Below are 21,768 nucleotides of genomic sequence, written 5' to 3' on the forward strand. Positions count from 1 at the left end.
GAGAGCCAAAGAGATTTGACTGCATTTCTAACTTGGAAACTGGCTTGCTGGAGGGTCTGGAGCCCCGTCTTTTCAGCAGTCTAGTTTTCTTATTTTTATTTATTTATTGATTTGGCCACACCGCGTGGCTTACAGGATCTTAGTTCCCCAACCAGGGATGGAACCCGGGCCCCTGGCAGTGAGAGCACCGAGTCCTAACCACTGGACCACCAGGAATTCCCTAGTCGCCTTATTTTTAAAACCAGAATAATTCTCATCAGGGGGTGGTGGGGATCAGCAGGTAGAAAGCAAAAGTATATATACCTTGAAGTTCTCTGTTAAGAATGTGGTACCTATATACAATGTACACATGTGGGCTTCTCATGTGGTACATATATACAATGGAACATTACCCAGCCATAAAAAAGAATGAAATAACGCCATCTGCAGCAACATGGGAGGACCTAGAGATTGTCATACTGAGTGAAGTAAGTCAGACAAGAGAAAAACAAATACCATATGATATCACTTATATGTGGAATCTAAAAATATGGTACAAATGAACTTATTTACAAAACAGAAATAGAGTCACAGATGTAGAAAACAAACTTATGATTACCAAGGGGGAAAGGGGCAGGGGAGGGATAAATTGGGAGATTGGGAATGACATATACACACTACTATATATAAAATAGATAACTAATAAGGGCCTACTGTATCGCACAGGGAACTCTACTCAATACTCTGTAATGACCTATATGGGAAAAGAATCTAAAAAGAATGGATATATGTATATGTATAACGGATTCACTTTGCTGTACAGCAGAAACTAACACAACATTGTAAATCAGCTATACTCCAATAAAAATTTTAAAAAATGGGCTTCTCAGACAAAAGCATTTATTGCCCATTAACATGCAGCATGTGCCTCGCTATCAGCCCTGCTTACAAGATGAGCGTGGTTGTGCTTTCTAAGATGGTTGTATGCTATTTGTGATTCCCAGGAGGCTGGTGGAACAAAACAAGATTGTAGTGAGGAATGAGAGGCTCTTAAAAGTGGAAACTTACTGTTTGTCAGTTTACAAGAAACTGGACAATGGCTGATTTCAGGAACATGGATGTCATCAATTTCACTGCCTTGCCAATGGTGCCAGTAGATGAGCACCTGGCTGTCTCACTCACTGCACGGAAAGCAATGAAGGATGATGCCATGAGGAAGAATCTGGAGGACAGTCCACCCTGTATCCTTCTGTGGTGCCGTCTGCAATAGAGACCAAACACACCCGTGCAGAGGTGTAACCTGGGCTCGAGTCTATAACATACACCACTTACTAGCTCGTTTCTTATATGTTTGTTAATTTTTTTCAATTACTTAAGCCCTACCTGTCCTTTAAAAGAATATGGAGCTGTGAAGGATTGTTTGTCTTGAGTTTGTTTTACTAAGATAATCAGAAAGAGCCCTAAAGGGAGACATACTGGAAATATTCATTGAAAGAATGGGGAAGAGAAAAAAATGTTCTTTTTACCCCATTGTCTCTTTCTTTCCCTTCTGCCTTCCAAAGAATTAAACTTATAGATAGAAACTAAGTTGTAGTCCAGCCCTCTGCCCTCAGACTAGTTAGCTGAGTGCCCAACTTTTAAAAAAAATTTTTTTCTTTTTTTTTTTGTGGCCACGCCGCACCGCAGCTTGCAGGATCTTAGTTCCCTGATCAGGGATTGAACCCAGGCCCTCGGCAGTGCAAGTGCAGAGTTCTAACCACTGGACCACCAAGGAATTCCCTTTGTTTCTTTCTTTTCATTTTCTTTCTTTCTTTTTTTTTTTTTTTACTCCCTTTGACCTTTCCTCTTCTCACCTGCCACTGCCAGCACCTCTACCTGGGCCCAGACTTTGCCCCTTCTGACATCATCCAGGCTCTACCAGCATCTTTCTTCTCTGACTCTGCCTTTATTGATCCTGATCTCACTTCTGACCCTGAACCTTGTATCTCAGGGACCCACAGAATCCCACCTCTGGGGGACCATAGAACTCATCCAGCAAATAAAGACCCTCTCAGGTTATAAATAACCCTGTCTTTCCATCTTATATAGAGCTCATTTACCTTCAAGTCATCCTCCTGCCAACCAAACTGCATGTATCCCTCTGCATCACCTCACTTTCCATGCCTCTCAGAAACCCTTCTCAAGATGAGCACAAACGATCCCATCAGGATCTATTTCAGGGTCTCACTTTCCTGGGCCTTTTTCTAATGTACCCTCTTTCTTCTTAATCCTACACTTATCTCAACCTAAGTAATCCATTTCACTTCCTATGATTTGTCATGTCCCTCCTTGGCATCTCCATTTGTCAAGTATCCTCCGATTTGTAAGAACACTTGAGGGTAATGGAAGTAACAGTGAACCTTGCTATATGTGAAGGCAATGAGGAGTGGTAGGATTATGGGGCTTTTACAAAGGATATATCCTAGACCAATTGAGGCTAAGACAGAAAGAAATGCAAACGTAGAGAGGGTAGTAAGAGGGTGCATTGAACTGAGCAGCGATTTCAACAGTGATAAACAAGGTTGAGATGCCCTTGGACCCAGGCATCCTTCACCTGACAGAAACAGCTCTCTGTGTGACTGTGTGCACCACAGCATTATCTGTACTTGTAAAACAATTATAAACAGCTTAAATATTCAATAGCCAAGGTACAGTTAAGTCTATTAAGATGCATTCTCTAAATGGATTTGTATTCTGCCATTTAAAATATTATGAAGATTATTTAGCTTTATGGAAAATAATCATAATAATGAGTAGGAGAGAAGTCAGAGTAGTAAAATAGGCATCCACTGATACTATAATTATGTAAAAATGTGTGTATATCATAATGCGAGTAGGAAGTCTCCCGAAAACCTAACAGGTTGGTAGGGTGGTAGCGTAATAGATGATTCTTTTTATATTTTCCAAGGTGTCTAGAGTATGGTTAATTTTTATTTATAATTTATAAAGCAACTCATTTAACACAAGATAAAAGAAGTGTGAATGTTCGCAGAGAAAATAATTAAGTGAAAAGACAGCAAGAACCAAGATGGCAGAGTAGAAGGATGTACTCTCACTGCCTCTTGCGAGAACACAAGAATCACAACGAGCTGCTGGACAGTAATCGACAGGAGGACACTGGAACTCACCAAAAAAGATACCCCACATCGAAAGACAAAGGAGAAGCCACAATGAGATGGTAGGAGGGGTGCAATCACAGTAAAATCAAATCCCATAACTGCTGCGTGGGTGACTCACAGACTGGAGAACACTTATACCACAGAAGTCCACCCGCTGGAGTGAAGGTTCTGAGCCCCACGTCAGGCTTCCCAACCTGGGGGTCCAGCAACGGGAGGAGGAATTCCTAGAGAATCAGACTTTGAAGGTTACTGGGATTTGAATGCAGGACTTCAACAGGACTGGGGAAAACAGAGACTCCACCCTTGGAGGGCACACACAAAGTAATGTGCGCATCAGGACCCAGGGGAAGGAGCAGTGGCCCCAGGGGAGACTGAACCAGACCTACCTGCTAGTGTTGGAGGGTCTCCTGCAGAGGCTGGGGGTGGCTGTGGCTCACCGTGGGGACAAGGACAGTGGCAGCGGAAGTTCTGGGAAGTACTCCTTGGCGTGAGCCTTCCCAGAGTCCACCATTAGCCCCACCAAAGAACCCAGGTAGGCTCCAGTGTTGGGTTGCCTTGGGCCAAACAACCAACAGGGAGGGAACCCAGCCCCACCCATCAGCAGTCAATCACATTAAAGTTTTGCTGCGCTCTGCCCACCAGAGCAACAGTCAGCTCTACCCACCACCAGTCCCTCCCATCAGGAAACTTGCACAAGCCTCTTAGATAGCCTCATCCACCAGAGGGCAGACAGCAGAAGCAAAAAGAACTACAGTCCTGCAGCCTGTGGAATAAAAACCACATTCACAGAAAGATAGACAAGATGAAAAGACAGAGGGCTATGTACCAGATGAAGGAACAAGATAAAACCCCAGAAAAACAACTAAATGAAGTGGAGATAGGCAACCTTCCAGAAAAAGAATTCAGAATAATGATAGTGAAGATGATCCAGGACCTCGGAAAAAGAATGGAGGCAATGATCGAGAAGATGCAAGAAATGTTTAACAATGACCTAGAAGAATTAAAGAACAAACAAACAGAGATGAACAATACAATAACTGAAATGAAAACTACACTAGAAGGAATCAACAGCAGAATAACTGAAGCTGAAGAACAGATAAGTGACCTGGAAGACAGAATGGTGGAATTCACTGCTGCGGAAGAGAATAAAGAAAAAAGAATGAAAAGAAATGAAGACAGCCTAAGAGACCTCTAGGACAACATTAAACGCAACAACACTCACATTATAGGGGTCCCAGAAGGAGAAGAGAGAGAGAAAGGACCAGAGAAAATATTTGAAGAGATTATATTCGAAAACTTCCCTAACATGGGAAAGGAAATAGCCACCCAAGTCCAGGAAGCGCGGAGTCCCATACAGGATAAACCCAAGGAGAAACATGCCAAGACACATAGTAATCAAATTGGCAAAAATTAAACACAAAGAAAAACTTATAGAAAGCAGCAAGGGTAAAACGACAAATAACCTACAAGGGAACCCCCATAAGGTTAACAGCTGATTTCTCAGCAGAAACTCTACAAGCCAGAAGGGAGTGGCATGATATACTTAAAGTGATGAAAGGGAAGAACCTACAACGAAGATTACTCTACCCAGCAAGGATCTCATTCAGATTCAATGGAGAAATCAAAAGCTTTACAGACAAGCAGAAGCTAAGAGAATTCAGCACCACCAAACCAGCTCTACAACAATGCTAAAGGAACTTCTCTAAGTGGGAAACACAAGAGAAGAAAAGGACCTACAAAAACAAACCCAAAACAATTAAGAAAATGGTCATAGGAAGATACATATTGATAATTACCTTAAACGTGAATGGATTAAATGCTCCAACCAAAAGACACAGGCTTGCTGAATGGGTACAAAAACAAGACCCATCTATATGCTGTCTACAAGAGACCCACTTCAGACCTAGGGACACATACAGACTGAAAGTGAGGAGGTGGAAAAAGATATTCCATGGAAATGGAAATCAAAAGAAAGCTGGAGTAGCAATACTCATATCAGATAAAATAGACTTTAAAATAAAGAATGTTACAAGTGACAAGGAAGGGCACTACATAATGATCAAGGGATCAATCCAAGAAGAAAATATAACAATTATAAATATATATGCAGCCAACATAGGAGCACCTCAATCCATAAGGCAACTGCTAACAGCTATAAAAGAGGAAATTGACAGTAACACAATAATAGTGGGGGACTTTAACACCTCACTTACCCCAATGGACAGATCATCCAAAATGAAAATAAATAAGGAAACAGAAGCTTTAAATGACACAATAGACCAGATAGATTTAATTAATATTTATAGGACATTCCATACAAAAACAGCAGATTACACTTTCTTCTCAAGTGCACACGGAACATTCTCCAGGATAGATCACATCTTGGGTCACAAATCAAGCCTCAGTAAACTTAAGAAAATTGAAATCATATCAAGCATCTTTTCTGACCACAACGCTATGAGATTAGAAATGAATTACAGAGAAAAAACCGTAAAAACACAAACACATGGAGGCTAAACAATACGTTACTAAATAACCAAGAGATCACTGAAGAAATCAAAGAGGAAATCAAAAAATGCCTAGAGACAAATGACAATGAAATCACGATGATCCAAAACCTATGGGATGCAGCAAAAGCAGTTCTAAGAGGGAAGTGTATAGCTATACAAGCCTACCTCAAGAAACAAGAAAAATCTCAAATAAACAATCTAACCTTACACCTAAAGGAACTAAAGAAGAACAAACAAAACCCAAAGTTAGCAGAAGGAAAGAAATCATAAAGACCAGAGCAGAAATAAATGAAATAGAAACAAAGAAAACAATGGCAAAGATCAGTAAAACTAAAAGCTGTTTCCTTGAGAAGATAAGCAAAGTTGATAAACCATTAGCCAGACTCATCAAGAAAAACAGGGAGAGGACTCAAATCAATAAACTTAGAAATGAAAAAGAAGTTACAACAGACACCACAGAAATACAAAGCACCCTAAGAGACTACTATAAGCAACTCTATGCCAATAAAATGGACCATCTGGAAGAAATGGGCAAATTCTTAGAAAGGTATAACCTTCCAAGACTGAACCAGGAAGAAATAGAAAATATGAACAGACCAATCACAAGTAATGAAATTGAAAATGTGATTAAAAATCTTTCAACAAACAAAAGTCCAGGACCAGATGGCTTCACAGGTGAATTCTAGCAAACATTTAGAGAAGAGCTAACACCCATCCTTCTCAAACTCTTTCAAAAAAAGGCAGAGGAAGGAACACTCCCAAACTCATTCTATGAGGCCACCATCACCCTGATACCAAAACCAGACAAAGATGTCACAAAAAAAGAAAACTACAGGCCAATATCACTGATGAACACAGATGCAAAAATCCTCAACAAAATACTAGCAAACAGAATCCAACAACACATTAAAACGATCATACACCATGATCAAGTGGGATTTATTCCAAGGATGCAAGGATTCTTCAATATACGCAAATCAGTGTGATACACCATATTAACAAATTGAAGAATAAATACCATATGATCATCTCAATCGATGCAGAAAAAGCTTTTGACAAAATTCAACACCAACTTATGAAAAAAACTCTCCAGAAAGTGGGCATAGAGGGAACCTACCTCAACATAATAAAGGCCATATACAACAAACCCACAGCAAACATCATTCTCAGTGGTGAAAAACTGAAAGCATTTCCACTAAGATCAGGAAGGAGACAAGGATGTCCACTGTCACCACTATTATTCAACATAGTTTTGGAAGTCCTAGCCACGGCAATCAGAGAAGAAAAAGAAATACAAATTGGAAAAGGAGAAGTAAAACTGTCACTGTTTGCTGATGATATGACACTATACATAGAGAATCCTAAAGATGCCACCAGAAAACTACTAGAGCTAATCAATGAATTTGGTAAAGTTGCAGTTTGCAAAATTAATGCACAGAAATCTCTTGCATTCCTATATACACTAATGATGAAAAATCTGAAAGAGAAATTAAGGAAACACTCCCATTTACCATTGCAACAAAAAGAATAAAATACCTAGGAATAAACCTACCTAGGGAGACAAAAGAGCTGTATGCAGAAAACTACGAGACACTGATGAAAGAAATTAAAGATGATACCAACAGATGGAGAGATATACCATGTTCTTGAATTGGAAGAATCAATATTGTGAAAATGACTCTACCACCCAAAGAAATCTACAGATTCAGTGCAATCCCTATCAAATTATCAATGGCATTTTTTATGGAACTCGAACAAAAAATCTTAAAATTTGTATGGAGACACAAAAGACCCCGACTAGCCAAAGCACTCTTGAGGAAAAAAAACGGAGCTGGAGGAATCAGATTCCCTGACTTCAGACTATACTGCAAAGCTACACTAATCAAGACAATATGGTACTGGCACAAAAACAGAAACATAGCTCAATGGAACAAGATAGAAAGCCCAGAGATAACCCCACACATGTATGGTCAACTAATCTATGACAAAGGAGGCAAGGATATACAATGGAGAAAAGACAGTGTCTTCAATAAGTGGTGCTGGGAAAACTAGACAGCTACATGTAAAAGAATGAAATTAGAACACTCCCTAACACCATACACAAAAATAAACTCAAAATGGATTAGAGACCTAAATGTTAAGACCGGACACTATAACACTCTTAGAGGAAAACGTAGGAAGAACACTCTTTGACATAAATCACAGCAAGATCTTATTTGATCCACATCCTAGAGTAATGGAAATAAAAACAAAAATAAACAAATGGGACCTAATGAAACTTCAAAGCTTTTGCACAGCAAAGGAGACCATAAACAAGATGAAAAGAGAACCCTCAGAATGGGAGAAAATATTTGCAAACGAATCAACAGACACAGGATTAATCTCCAAAATATATAAACAGCTCATGCAGCTCAATATTAAAAAAAACAAACAACCCAATCTGAAAATGAGCAGATGACCTAAATAGACAATTCTCCAAAGAAGACATACAGATGGCCAGGAAGCACATGAAAATCTGCTCAACATCACTAATTATTAGAGTAATGCAAATCAAAACTGCAATGAGGTACCACCTCACACCAGTTAGAATGGGCGTCATCAGAAAAGCTACAAATAACAAGTGCTGGAGAGGGTGTGGAGAAAAGGGAACCCTCTTGCACTGTTGGTGGGAATGTAAATTGATACAGCCACTATGGAGAACAGTATGGAGGTTCCTTAAAAAACTAAAAATAAAATTACCATATCATCCAGCAATCCCACCACTGGGGATATACCCAGAGAAAACCATAATTCAAAAAAGCACATGTACCCCAATGTTCATTGCAGCGCTATTTACAATAGCCAGGTCATGGAAGCAACCTAAATGCCCATCGAGAGACGAATGGATAAAGAAGATGTGGTACATATATACAATGGAATATTACTTAGCCATAAAAAGGAACAAAATTGGGTCATTTGTTGAGACGTGGATGGATCTAGAGACTGTCATACAGAGTGAAGTAAGTCAGAGAGAGAAAAACAAATATCGTATATTAACGCATATATGGGGAACCTAGAAAAATGGTACAGATGAACCAGTTTGCAAGGCAGAAATTGAGACACATGTAGAGAACAAACGTATGGACACCAAGGGGGTAAAGCGGTGGGGGGGTTGCGGGTGGTGGTGTGATGAATTGCACCAACTGGGATTGACATGTATACACTGATGTGTATAAAATTGATGACTAATAAGAACCTGTGGGCTTCTCTGGTGGCGCAGTGGTTGAGAGTCCACCTGCCGATGCAGGGGATGCGGGTTCGTGCCCCGGTCTGGGAAGATCCCACATGCCGTGGAGCGGCTGGGCCTGTGAGCCATGGCCGCTGAGCCTTCACGTCCGGAGCCTGTACTCCGCAGCGGGAGAGGCCACAACAGTGAGAGGCCTGCATACCGCAAAAAAAAAAAAAAAAGAACCTGCTGTATACAAAAATAAATTAAATTTTAAAAAATAAATGAACTGTGGGGAAAAAAAAAAAGCACAGAAAGACAGTGAGCTGCTTTTCTTTACAGGCTCGGCCCATCCTGTTCTATTTGTGTGTAGTCATCACTCATAAAGTTTCCTTAACAGACTCACCTCCCAGCCTGCTGCATTGGCTCCATACAGCAGGTGAACCAAGGGATTGCTGAGACAGATCTGAGTCCCAACCCGCTGGTGCACAGCCTGGTAAGTTATGTGTGCTGAGGCGAGGCTTCCAGCAAGGAAGTGCCCTAGGGGCCCCTCTACTTATTTGAAAGCACATTTGCACAATAGAAGTCTCAAAGATATATTTTTAAAATTAATAAGCTTTATTCTTAGAGAAGTTCTGGGTTCATAGCAAAATTGAGCTGAAAGTACGGAGTTCCCACATACCCCTCCCTGTCCCCACACATGCACAGCCTCCCCATCACCAGAGTGGAACATTTATTATAATTGATGTACCTAAATTGACACATCACATTCACCCAAAGCCCATGTTTACATTAGGTTTCTCTCCTTATGCTGTACATTCTATGAGTATGGACAAATGTATAATGATACGTGTCCACCCTTATAGTATTATACGGAATAGTTTCACTGCCCTAAAAATCCTCTGTGCTGCTATTCATCCCTCTCTCCCCCCAGTCCTTGGCAACCACTGATCTTTTGCTACCTCCTTAGTTTCACCTTTTCCAGAATGTCGTAGAATTGGAATCATAAAGTATGTAACCTTTTCAGATTGGTTTCTTTTACTTAGTAATATATCTTTAAGGTTTCTCCATGTCTTTTCATGGCTTGATAGCTCATTACTTTTTTGCGCTGAATAGTATTCTGTTGTTTGGATGTCCACAGTTTATTTATCTGTTAACCTACTGAGGGGCATGTTGGTTGCTTCTGAGTTTTGGCAACTTTGAATAAAGCTTCTATAAACATTCATATGCAGGGTTTTGTGTGGACATATATTTTCAGTTCATTTGGGTAAATACCAAGGAGCATGAATCCTGGACCATATGGTAAGAGTATATTTAGTATAGTAAGAAACTGCTAAATTGTCTCCCAAAGTGGCTGTGCCCTTTTGCACTCCCCCCAGCAGTGAATGAGAGTTCCTGTTGCTCCACATCCTCGTCAGCATTTGGTGTTGTCAGTGTTTGGGATTTTGGCCATCCTAACCAGTATACTGTGATATCTCGTTGTTTTAATTTGCAGTTCTCTAATAACGTGATATTAAACATCTTTTTATATGCTTACTTTCCATCTGTATATCTTGTTTGGTGGTGAGGTGTCTGTTGAGGTGTTTTCCCCATTTTTTAATTGAGTTGTTTGTTTTCTTATTGTTGGGTTTTAAGATTTCTTTGTATATTTTGGGTAACAGTCCTTTATCAAATGTATCTTTTGCAAATATTCTCTCCAGTCTGTGGCTGGTCTTCTTTTTCTCTTGACATTGTCCTTTGTAGAGCAGAAGTTTTAAGTTTTAATGAAGTCCAGCTTATCAATTATTTCTTTCATGGATCATGCCTCTGCTGTTGTATCTAAAAAGTCATTGCGAAACCCAGGGTCAACTAGGTTTTCTCATCTACGTTATCTTCTAGGAGTTTTATATTTAGGTCTGTTATCCATTTTGACTTAATTTTTGTGAAAGATGTAAGGTCTGTGTATGGGTTCGTTATTTTGCGTTTGGATGTTCAGTTGTTCGAGCACCATTTGTTGAAAAGTCTACCTTTGCTCCATTGTATTGCCTTTGCCTCTTTGTCAAAGATCAATTGACTTTGTTTATGTGGGTCTATTTCTGGACTCTCTGTTCTGTTCCATTGATCTATTTGTCTGTTTTTTTGGCCAATGCCACGCTGTCTTGATTACTGTAGTTTTATAGCAAGTAAGTCTTGAAGTCAAGTAGTGTCAGTTCTCCTTCAATGCTGGGTTTGCTATTCTGGGTCTTTTACTTCTCCGTGTAAAGTTTAGAATTAGTTTGTCAATATCGACAAATAAGTTGCTGGAATTTTGATTGGGACTGCATTGATCAAGTTGGGAAGAACTGACGTCTTGACAATATTGAGCCTTTCCATCTGTGAACATGGAATATCTCCATTTATTTAGTTGTTTAATTTATTTCATCAGTTTTGTAGTTTTTCTTATTTTGATCTTGTACATATTTTATTAGATTTATACCTATGTATTTCATTTTTTGTTAATATAAATGGTATTGTGTTTTTGATTTCAAATTCCACTTGTTCATTGTTGGTTATAGGAAAGGGCACATATCCAGTTGATTGATGATGCTGTTGAGTTCAGCTATTTTCTTACTAATTTTCTATCTGCAGGATCTGTCCCTTTCTAACAGAGGAGTATTAAAGTCTCTAACTATTGTAGTAGATTCATCAATGGATTCATTGTCCATGCAATTCTTTTTCTGCCTCATGTATTTTGATGCTCTGTTTTTAGGCACATACACATTAAGATTGTTAAGTCTTCTTGGTGTATTGACCCCTTTATCATTACATAATGCCCCTCTTTATCCCTGATAACTTTCCTGGACCTGAAGTCTGCTCTGAGTGAAATATACTTTTTTTTAAAATTAGTGTTAGTATGGTATATCTTTCTTCATCCCTTTACTTCTAATCTATATATTTATTTATATTTAAAATGGGTTTCTTATAGACAAAGTATTTTGGATCTTGTTTTTGGATTTACTCTGACAATCTCTGTCTTTTAATTGGCATATTTAGACCTTTCATTTTAAAGTGATTATTGATATAGTTGGATTAATATCTACCATATTTGTTCTGTTTTCTATTTCTTGGCCTGTTCTTAGTTCCTGTGTTTTAAAATATTTATTTATTTTTAATTTATTTTTATTTTTTGGCTGTGTCAGGTCTTAGTTGCAGCACCCGGGCTCTTTGTTGTGGCACATGGGCTTCTCTTTAGTTATGGTACATGAGCTCAGTGGTTGCGGCACGTGGGCTTAGTTTCCCTGCGACGTGTGGGATCCTAGTTCCCTGACCAGGGATCGAACCCACGTCCCCTGCACCAGAAGGCGGATTCTTAACCACTGGACCACCAGGGAAGTCCCGTTTTTTCCTACTTTTGTCTTCCAAACTTTTTCTGCCTTTTGTGGTTTTAGTTGAGCATTTTATGTGATTTTATTCTCTCTCCTTTCTTAGCATATCAATCATACTTCTTTTTGTACTTTGTGTACTTTTTTTAGTGGTTGCCCTAGAGTTTAAAATATACATTTACAACTAATCTAAGTCTACTTTCAAATATTACTGTACCACTTCACGGGTAATGCAAATACTTGATAATAATAAAATATTCCTAATTCCATCCTCCTCTCTTTTGTATCATTGCCATCATTCATTTCATTTCACTTGTATATGTGTGTATACGTATATACACACACATTGCTACTACTATTATTTTGAACAAACTGCTATCTGTTAGATCAATTAAGAATAAAAAACCAAATTTTTTAATTTTACTTTCACTGATTCGTTCTTTGATGCGCTTCCTTTCTTTATGTAGATCCAAGTTTCTGACCTGTATCATTTTCCTTCCCTCTAAAGAACTGCTTTCAGCATTTCTTCACGGCAGATGTACTGGCAACAAATTCCCTCCGTTTTCGTTTGCCTGAGAAAGCCTTCATTTCTCCTTCACTTTTGAGGGATAATTTTGCAGAGTACAGGATTCCAGGTTGGCAGGGGTTTTTTCCTTAACACTTTAAATATTTCACTTCATTTTCCTCTTGCTTGCATGGTTTCTGAGAAGTCGGATGTAATTCTTATCTTTGCTCTTTTATAGGTAAGGTATTTTTTCCCCCCTCTGGCTTCTTTCAAGATTTTTGTTTCTTTTTTTTTTTTTTTTGTCTCTGTTTAAATATTTATTTATTTATTTAGGCTGCGCCAGCTCTTTTTTTTTTTTTTTTTGGTACGCGGCCCTCTCACTGTTGTGGCCTCTCCCGTTGCGGAGCACAGGCTCCGGACGCGCAGGCTCAGCAGCCATGGCTCACGGGCCCAGCCACTCCGCGGCATGTGGGATCCTCCTGGACCGGGGAACGAACCCGCGACCCCCACATCGGCAGGCGGACTCTCAACCACTGCGCCACCAGGGAAGCCCTGTGCCAGCTCTTAGTTGCAGCACGTGGGATCTTCGTTGCCGCGTGTGAGATCTTTAATTGTGGTATGCGGGATCTTTTAGTTTCAGTATGCGGACTTCTTAGTTGCAGCATGTGTGTGGGATCTAGTTCCCCCACCAGGGATTGAACCCGGGCCCCCTTCATTGGGAGCACAGGGTCTTACCCACTGGACCACCAGGAAAGTCCCTAAAGATTTTTATCTTTGATTTTCTAAAGTTTGAATATGAAATGCCTAGGTGTAGTTTTTTGGGTTTTGTTTTTGTTTTTTGCATATATCCTAGTTGGTGTTATCTGAGTTTCCTGGATCTGTGTTTTGGTGTCTGACATTAATTTGGGAAATTTTCCAGTCGTTTTTTCCTTCAAATATTCCTTCTGTTCTTTTCTCTCTTTCTTCTACTTCTGGTATTCCTATTATGCACATGTTACACTTTTTAATAGTTGTCCCATAGTTCTTGGATATTCTGTTCTGTTTGGGGGGTATTTTTCAGTCTTTTTTTTTCTCTTTGCTTTTCTGTTTTGGAAGTTTCGATTGTCATTTCCTCAAACTCAGATTCTTTCCTCAGCCATGTCTAGTCAACTAATGAGCCCATCAAAGGCATCCTTCTATTTTGTTACGGTGTTTTTGATCTCTAGCATTTTTTTTTTCAAAGATTCTTTTGATGTGGACCATTTTTAAAGTCTTTATTGAATTTGCTACAATATTGCTTCTGTTTTATGTTTTTGTTTTTTTGGCCACGAGGCATGTGGGATCTTAACTCCCCAACCAGGGATCGAACTGCACCCCCTGCATTGAAAGGCGAAGTCTTAACCACTGGACCGCCAGGGAAATCCCCTCTAGCATTTGTTTTGGACCCTTTCTTAGAATGTTCATTCTCTGTTTACATTATCCTTCTGTTCTTGTATGTTTCCTGCTTTTTCTGTAAAAGCCCTTAGAATATTAATCATAATTTTTAAAAATTCCTGGTCTGATAAGTCCAACATTTCTGCCATGTCTGACTCTGGTTCTGATGCTTGTTTATGCTCTTCAAACTGTGCCTTTTGCCTTTTAGTATGCCTTGTAATTTTTTGTTGAAAGGTAGATATGACGTACTGGGTAAAAGGAACTGTGGTAAATAGGCCTTCAGTGATGTGGTGGTAGGTGTGAGGGTTGTGGGGGGAGTGTTCTGTAGTCCTATGGTTGGGTCTCAGTCTTCTGATGAACCTTCGGTACCTCTGGACTGGACTTCACCATTGCTTCTCAGTTTTTTTCCTCCGCTTGGGTGGGACAAGATAGCTAAATGGTGCTAGAATTGGGTATTTCCCCTCCCCCAGGTGGGTTAGGCTTGGTAAATTATTGTCTCCTGAGGGAAGACAAAATGCTATATGGGATATTTAAGAATGGTTATGTTTCCTCCGCACTTCCACGTGGGGTCACCAGCTGGAGCAGAACAGCAGTGGCTCTCTTTATCAGAGCGTGAGGTCTCCAGGTTGCTACAGTTCCCACCACTCCCTGACGCTCCTGATATGGAGGCAAAGTGTTGGTTGCCACATGGTCTTACGCTCGGCCGGCTTCACTCATTTATGTTACTGACTACGTCTCCAAACACAATGAAAGAGACTCAGACTAGATGAGAACCCAAGTCATTTGTTGGCAGTGCAGTTCTGTAGATTGGGAGGACCTTCTCTGTGGGTTCTCACTTGGCCTGATCTTCAGTCCACCATGCTCCCTGGCCCTCCTTCTCTCCCATCCCTTCTCTCTGCTTCTTCGGTCTGTCTTAACCCTGCTCCTTTACTTCCTGCCAGTTCACTCCACCTAAGCCTCCTCACCCCTTCCTACCTGGCGTCTTGCTCTCCACCAAGTTCCTCTGGCCCAGGGTCCTGAACCTGGTGATCTGCCTCCACAGTTTTTAGCTTTACCCTCACCTCGGCTTTTCCAGTACTGACCTTTGGGCCAGTTTAGCTCTTGAGTCAACAATTTTTTTCTTTTATTAAAAAAAATTTAAATAGCAAGGTAATGCATGCTTATTCTAAAGTATTCAGGTATCTACAAGTATGTAAGTAAACAGTGAAAGTCACTTTCCCTTTCAGCCCTAGATCCCTCCCTAGATGCTAGTAATGTGGTGTGTATCCTTCCAGAACTTTTAAAAAATACATTAGAAATATACAATATAGACATTTAGGGTTATTGTTTTCTTTTAGGGTTATTGTATCCTTCCAGAACTTTTAAAAAATACATTAGAAATATACAATATAGACATTTAGGGTTATTGTTTTCTTTTTTAATGTAATCAGGATCATACCATAAATATTGTTTTGGAAGCTGCTTTTATTTTTTTCTTATTTATTTATTTATTTTTAGCATAAATACCTCTTGGAGATTTTTCAAAGTCAGTGCTGTTGACTGATCCCATTCTTTTCGTAGCTGCATAATATTCGAAAAGTTGGATATGGCATAATTAATTTAACTCTTCCCTATCAATAAGTATTTCAGTGCTATTTTCATCATAGTGAACATGTGAATATTTTTGTACATATATCTTGGGACTCATTTGCAAATATTTTTGCAAGCTAGAGCCCTAGAAGTGAAATTTAAAATTTTGGTAAATATAGTCAAGTTGCTTTTCACAGAAGTGAAGGCATTCTTCACTGAAGTGGAAAGGACACCATGAGCTTCTATTTCCCCTACCCCACTGTCGAACACATTCTAGAATTGAGTTGTAAATAAAAGCAAAATAGACACACACACTATTTGGAATGATTCCATGTAAAAAGCCTTATACCTCTGTATGTGTGCATGAGGGTAGAGCACCAGAGGCACAAAATAAGACTGTCAGAGTTTAAATTCCTGCTGCTTTACTGTTTTCTCACACTGTGACATTAGGTAAATTATTTAACCTTTATGAGTCTCAGTTTCCTATAAAATAGTGATAACATTAATAACATACCTGCCTCATAGATGTATTATCTCTGAAAGAACTGGACAAGTTAAGACTCCTGAAAACCCTTAGATCAGTGCCTGGCCCACAAGAAGGACATTGTATATGTATAAATGTGTAGGGGAGAGGTCTGGAAGGATGCGTATCAGATGGAGTCAGTTCTGGCAAGGGAGTGGGGTGGAAGGGGGTAAACTGTTTTTACCCTGACTACTTCTGTAATGTTTGGGTATTTTACAGCAAGAATGTATTTATATGTCAGTTCTGTGGTTTTTTTAATGATAACTTGAGAACCAGGAAAATGAATGAGATGATTCTCCCAGTAGCAGGATCTGGTGGCTTTTCAAGGCTGCCCAGCATGGGCACAGCTCCTCGGTGTTCTTCATTGCCACTCAGAACAGGGCCAGGGCTGGCAGGAGCAATCGTGGATCCTCACGTGACCTGGAGGAAGCATCCTTCCTGCTCCTCTGCGCAGGCAGCTGGTCAGACCTGGCAGATGCTGGCTGCCTGTTGCCACCAGAGCCCACCCCTGGGCTACCCCGCCCAACCTCTGCTGGCTGCGGTGTGCCCTGCCCTTTATATATCAGGCCTTGACTGTATGGCTGCTTCTCCCACATCAGCACCTATAGCCAGGCTCCACGCTACCCTACCACGTGGCACCTAGCACGTACCTGGTGCATAAGAAGTGTTTAATAGCTGTACTAGCAAATGAGTGAGCCGCCTCCTTCTGAGACCCAGACACCCCCCGCCGACTTCCCCCACAGCCATGTCCTATTTCTATTCCTTCTCCCATGCCCTAAATGTGGGTTCCCCCCAAGACTTTGGCCGTGAACTTGCCTAGCTCTTCTTTCCAGTCTCCTTCCTTTGGGAGCTTGTTCACCCACCGTCACAGCTTCACCATTCACTCCAGCAGTAGGTGTGTTCCTTCCTCTCCCGATAGGCCACTGCCTCTGCAAAGGCCTTCCCTGCACTCTCAGCCCAAGATCAGTGTAGGTGCCCCATCGGGGCGCCCTTCTGGCATCCTGTCCCTCCCCACAGCAGCATCAGTCACCTCATAATCACCGGCTTCTCCCTGCTAGTCTCTGAGCCCTCGGTGGGCAGAGACGGGCTTCACTGCTCACGGCTGCATCTTCTCTTGGACACCAGCCCAGCACCTGGCTTTTAGTAGGTGCTCAGGGAAGATTCGTGGAATGAATGATATGTTTGCAAATTCTGTCTTCTCACCTGTTTTTCAGTCTCATATTCCCAGCTACCTAGAGCAGTGATACCTAAACCTAGCTGATCATCAGACTCCCCTGGGAGCTTTTTAAAAACTAAAAGTGAAGAGAGCCAGGCACAGGCCTGTGAGCTGTGTGTGCTCTCATCTGAATAGGTACAGAATATCTCTAGAAAGCTGTGCAAGAAACTAAGGGTCTTGGGTGAGCAGTAGGAAGGAGACTTTTTACCGTATTTGATGTTGTATCACGTAAAATATTTATTGTTTTTTAAATTTAAACAGAGAACAACTCAGGGGCCACAATAAACAATTCAGAACCCGATAAGGAATGACGTTTATTCCTTGGATTGGATGTTTATTCCAGATTCTAATGAACCTGTATATCTGAATACTTCCGCAGCAAGGCTGGTCATCAGCCAGGTTTGGGAGCTGCCTTCCCAGGGAACAGCCCCAGCTGTAGGTCCTTCCGTCGTCTCAAATGCAAACTCAGGTCTCATCATTCTTGCCCTAAAACTTGCTTTTCCTCCAGCGTTCAACTATCTTTTCTGTTCTTTCTCTGTGCAAATCTTGTCCATCCTTCCGGGCCCTGACAATATCAGCTACAGTGACATCCTGGCAGGTATCAAAGACATGGCTGTATTGACACACACCCGTCCTATTCATTCATCCATCATGCCTTCTCTAGTGTACTTAATTGGAGTGACAGTGTTGATGCATAGGCTTAGCAGTGTGACCCTTCCCTGACACACACACACACCTGCGCACATTCCAGTACCTTTAGCTCATCGTGCAGGCCGGGGCTGCCGGTTCAGGAGAAAGGTGGGGGCAGGCTGGAGGGGCACTTCACGGTTTATCAAGCTAAGGAGAGATGCCTCATCCCTCGTATTCCCAACACTCGTGCCCTGCCACTTCTGGCCAGTCCTCTGTGACTGCTCCAGCCCATACCGATCTTACTCCTTTGAATCCTAAACATAGCAGTTTAGGACTTAATTGTTCCACGTATGTTGATTTGGTTCTCTGAATAGACTGTAAATTCCTTGAGGGTGGTGAAGACATAATCATACTTTAACTTCGTTACCCAAGCTCAACGCTGGGCTGGTTGACAATCAGTACAACTTGCTGGGTCACTGACATTCATTTTCCTTTCCTCCCTTTTTGGCAGGACTGGGGGTAAGAGGAGTCAGAGATCAAGGGAAATCTCTTGAGAGGTCAGGGGTATGATGATTAATAATAATAATAGTTACCCTTTATGGAGCAGCTCCAATCTGAAAGCCTCTGTGCTAGTGTTTCACAGCGTATTACATTCTTTATATCTTATCCTTATGAGAGCACTGGGAGGCAGGTATTATTATCCCCCTTTACAGAGGTCAAACAGTAGCTTGTAACCCGTGGAGCCATGATCGGAACCCTGTTCCCAATCCTGTACTCCTCAGGAGCGTAGCCAGGAGGAGGGGCAGGTGAGAGAGCCTGGGGGTGGGGGACACATCGGTGGTGACACTCAGGGGGATGAGGTCAGTGACACAGATGGCCAGCAAGGCCCTGCCACGCACTTTGTTCCAGGCCTTCTGCACACCAGCAGGAGAAATGGCCTGCTCCCTGACCCCTGCCCTCCTCTAAGATTTGCACTAACCCCTAAAACCCCATTTCTTTTTTGGTTTTTAAAGGCAATTGAGAAGTACGAGATGGAGAAGAAGGCTTTAAAAGGAGAGAGAAGTCACGGCAGCTTGGGAGACAAAGGCAAAACTCCTTTCTCATAGCCTTGATGGTGTTTTTGTGGGGTTTGGTTTTTTAGCATCTAAAATGTAATCGAGTAGGAGTCTGGAGTCTCAGATGAGGGTATTTTTAGCCTCTTCTGAAAGAGCCTTTAATCTGACTTCTTGGCATAGGGCAAGAAAGGGGGGAGGGACACCATTTCCAGACGACCTGTATGGGACACACTGCACCAGGTGCTTTCATACGTATCCCCCTGTTAAAGGTTCCTAATGCCCCCTACCTGTGAGGCGGGTGCCGTAGAAAGTGTTTTATAGATGAGAGAATAGGCTTGGGGGTAAGGGAACAACTTGCCGAAAGCCACACAGCTTGTCTGCGGCAGATCCTGGATTCTCCCCAGCCTGACTTCAAAGCCCACGTTTTATCTACTCCTCCTGGCTGCTTCTCTGGCTCAAGCAGTCTAATCAAATGAGGGGAATCTTAGTAAGTCAGCAACCCAGGTGGGATCTAGGGAGACTAATAGTGTGTGTGTCATCTGCTCAGGTTGAATGAAAAATCACAGGTATGATCACCACACAGCAGTGGACAGACCCCGTGGTTACTCACATCCTATTTCTCTTCTTCCATACTTCTGCAGAAAAGAGCGAAAGAAAATCTCAGTATATTTGCAAAGGCTCAGAATCCAGGAATGTCAAATCTTTCATTATCAAAAGGGTAAGAGATCTATTACTAGGTCTGTTTCTGCTGGGCATGGACTAGATTTTATTCCCAGGGAGGGGATACTTGGCACCTGGATGGTGACTACGCAGGAAAATGGCAGAATTCCCTTTTTAGAGAATCTTAAAGTATTTTAATAATGCTGGAATTTCTCATAACGCCTCAAAAAGGTAGAATGAGGAGTGTTCTAGAGGTCATTTGTCTGTCTATTTTTAGAACTCAGAAGATGTTTGCCCTTAGAAACAGTGAGTTCAGATTCAGTTCACACAGCCACTGTGCTGCGCAGCTCCGTGGGGCCTATTCCCACAGCAGTACTGGTTTTGTCGGTCACTGCAGATAGCCCGGGACGCTGGCAGTCGGGAACAGTCAGAGGATGTGTCCAGCATCAGGCAGCTTTTCAGTAGCAGAGACCTGCTTCCCTCTCAGATCCTCAGACCTGCGGCCAGGCTCTCTCTGCTGCCTCTGCAACCACAGCCTGGCCCCGCCATACAGCCGCCCCAGTTAAGATCCTCCTAAGCTGGCTCTTTACCCAGCTCGTGTGTATTCAAACCTTGAAATGCTGGGGAACACGTTATCCTTTTTTCACTTTTTAGCCACACAGCATAAGGCCCAATGGTTGACGGTCTGCATTGAAACTGTCATACTACCCATGATGGTGGCTGAGCACATTTAAATGTCCTGTCCAAGGCAGGACAGCTAGTAAATGGGAGAGCTGACATCTGACTCAGAGTCAAAGCAGTTAATCACTGAGTTCTTCCATTGTCAAGGCCATAGCCCAGTTAGAGGGGAACTCAGTCCCTCAGCATGTTTCCAGTAGGTGCCTTTGGGTGGTGGTAATAGGTTTCCTCTTTCTACTTTTCTGTATTTTTACATTTTTTATAGTCATATTTTATTTTTATTCTAAAAATCCATTTAATATATATGTTAAGAACCATAGGGATGGTTGTATCCTTTGATCTAATAGTGCCATTTTGAGAAATTCATACTAAATAAATAACCCCAAAGGGGTGAACCGTATGCTCCAAGTTACTAATTAATAATATTAATTTGAAGTGATCGGTGAGTAGTTAAAACAATCTTGTTAACAAGATATATTATGTTAAATGATAAATTTGAAGACAGTGTAACAATGTGAAATATCTAAAGTTAAGTGGATAAAGCAGGACATAGAAGTGTGTGTGTACATATACGTATTCTAAAATGATTGAAGTAACATACATATCTGTATACATGTGCTCAAAGCCAGAAAGGGAAAGTGGAAATAATGTATATAGGTGTTTGGTAAGGGGTGCTGCGATCATGAACGCACTCTATAAAACACTCTGTCTATAAGGTTGTTATATTGTCTCCGTGATAAAAAGCAGATACTGTATTGTTTTAAACTGTCAAAATGATGGACCCCATTTTCGTATTCTGCTTTTTTCTTCAGAAAATAGCAGACAAAAATATGCTGGCAGAGCTGTACCAGTATGCACAGTTTGACGTCTCTAAGCCAAACAACCTTCCAAATGGGGTGGACTTCTATGACATGGTGGGCAATGTGATCCAGGCTGAGAGAAACCCCCTTAGTGGCAAGGTAAGGAAAGAGAGCGGCAGCCCCTCTGTGATATCCAGCCAACCTCACACCAACCTGCGCGGCAGACACAGCGGTCCCAGTTTTACACACCAGGAAACCAAGAGTGGTGGCAATTAAGTTGCTGAGGGCCACACAGTTTGCAAGTGACTGAGCTGAGATTAGACGCCAGGCCCACGTTTCCTCCAAAACCTACATCCTTTCTCCCAGACCTCCGGTCTCCCAACTAACTGCTCTGATCACGTATCCTATTAGCACAACATTTTGAGTTCACACCCTCATGATATATATTTCTTTATAAATGATATATGTGTTCTGTTGTCAGTCACGATGTTGTATATTGGTAAATTTAATTTCTTTTTTTTCTTAA

The 21,768-nt window shown here is 41.3% G+C and overlaps 1 protein-coding gene across 1 annotated transcript in view; it reads left to right on the forward strand.

Annotated features, from left to right (window-relative positions):
* The first annotated feature begins 1,075 nt into the window (after positions 1–1,075).
* Positions 1,076–21,768, forward strand: part of FAM227A (family with sequence similarity 227 member A) — a 79,792-nt gene continuing 59,099 nt past the window's right edge. The window contains 5 exon segments of the mRNA XM_060165599.1: positions 1,076–1,220; positions 9,266–9,348; positions 19,063–19,135; positions 19,746–19,822; positions 21,255–21,401. Of these exon segments, the coding sequence (XP_060021582.1) occupies positions 1,076–1,220; positions 9,266–9,348; positions 19,063–19,135; positions 19,746–19,822; positions 21,255–21,401 (525 nt within the window).

Source organism: Lagenorhynchus albirostris, chromosome 11 (genome assembly GCF_949774975.1).
Source record: "Lagenorhynchus albirostris chromosome 11, mLagAlb1.1, whole genome shotgun sequence".
In the NCBI taxonomy this organism is placed as follows: domain Eukaryota; kingdom Metazoa; phylum Chordata; class Mammalia; order Artiodactyla; family Delphinidae; genus Lagenorhynchus; species Lagenorhynchus albirostris.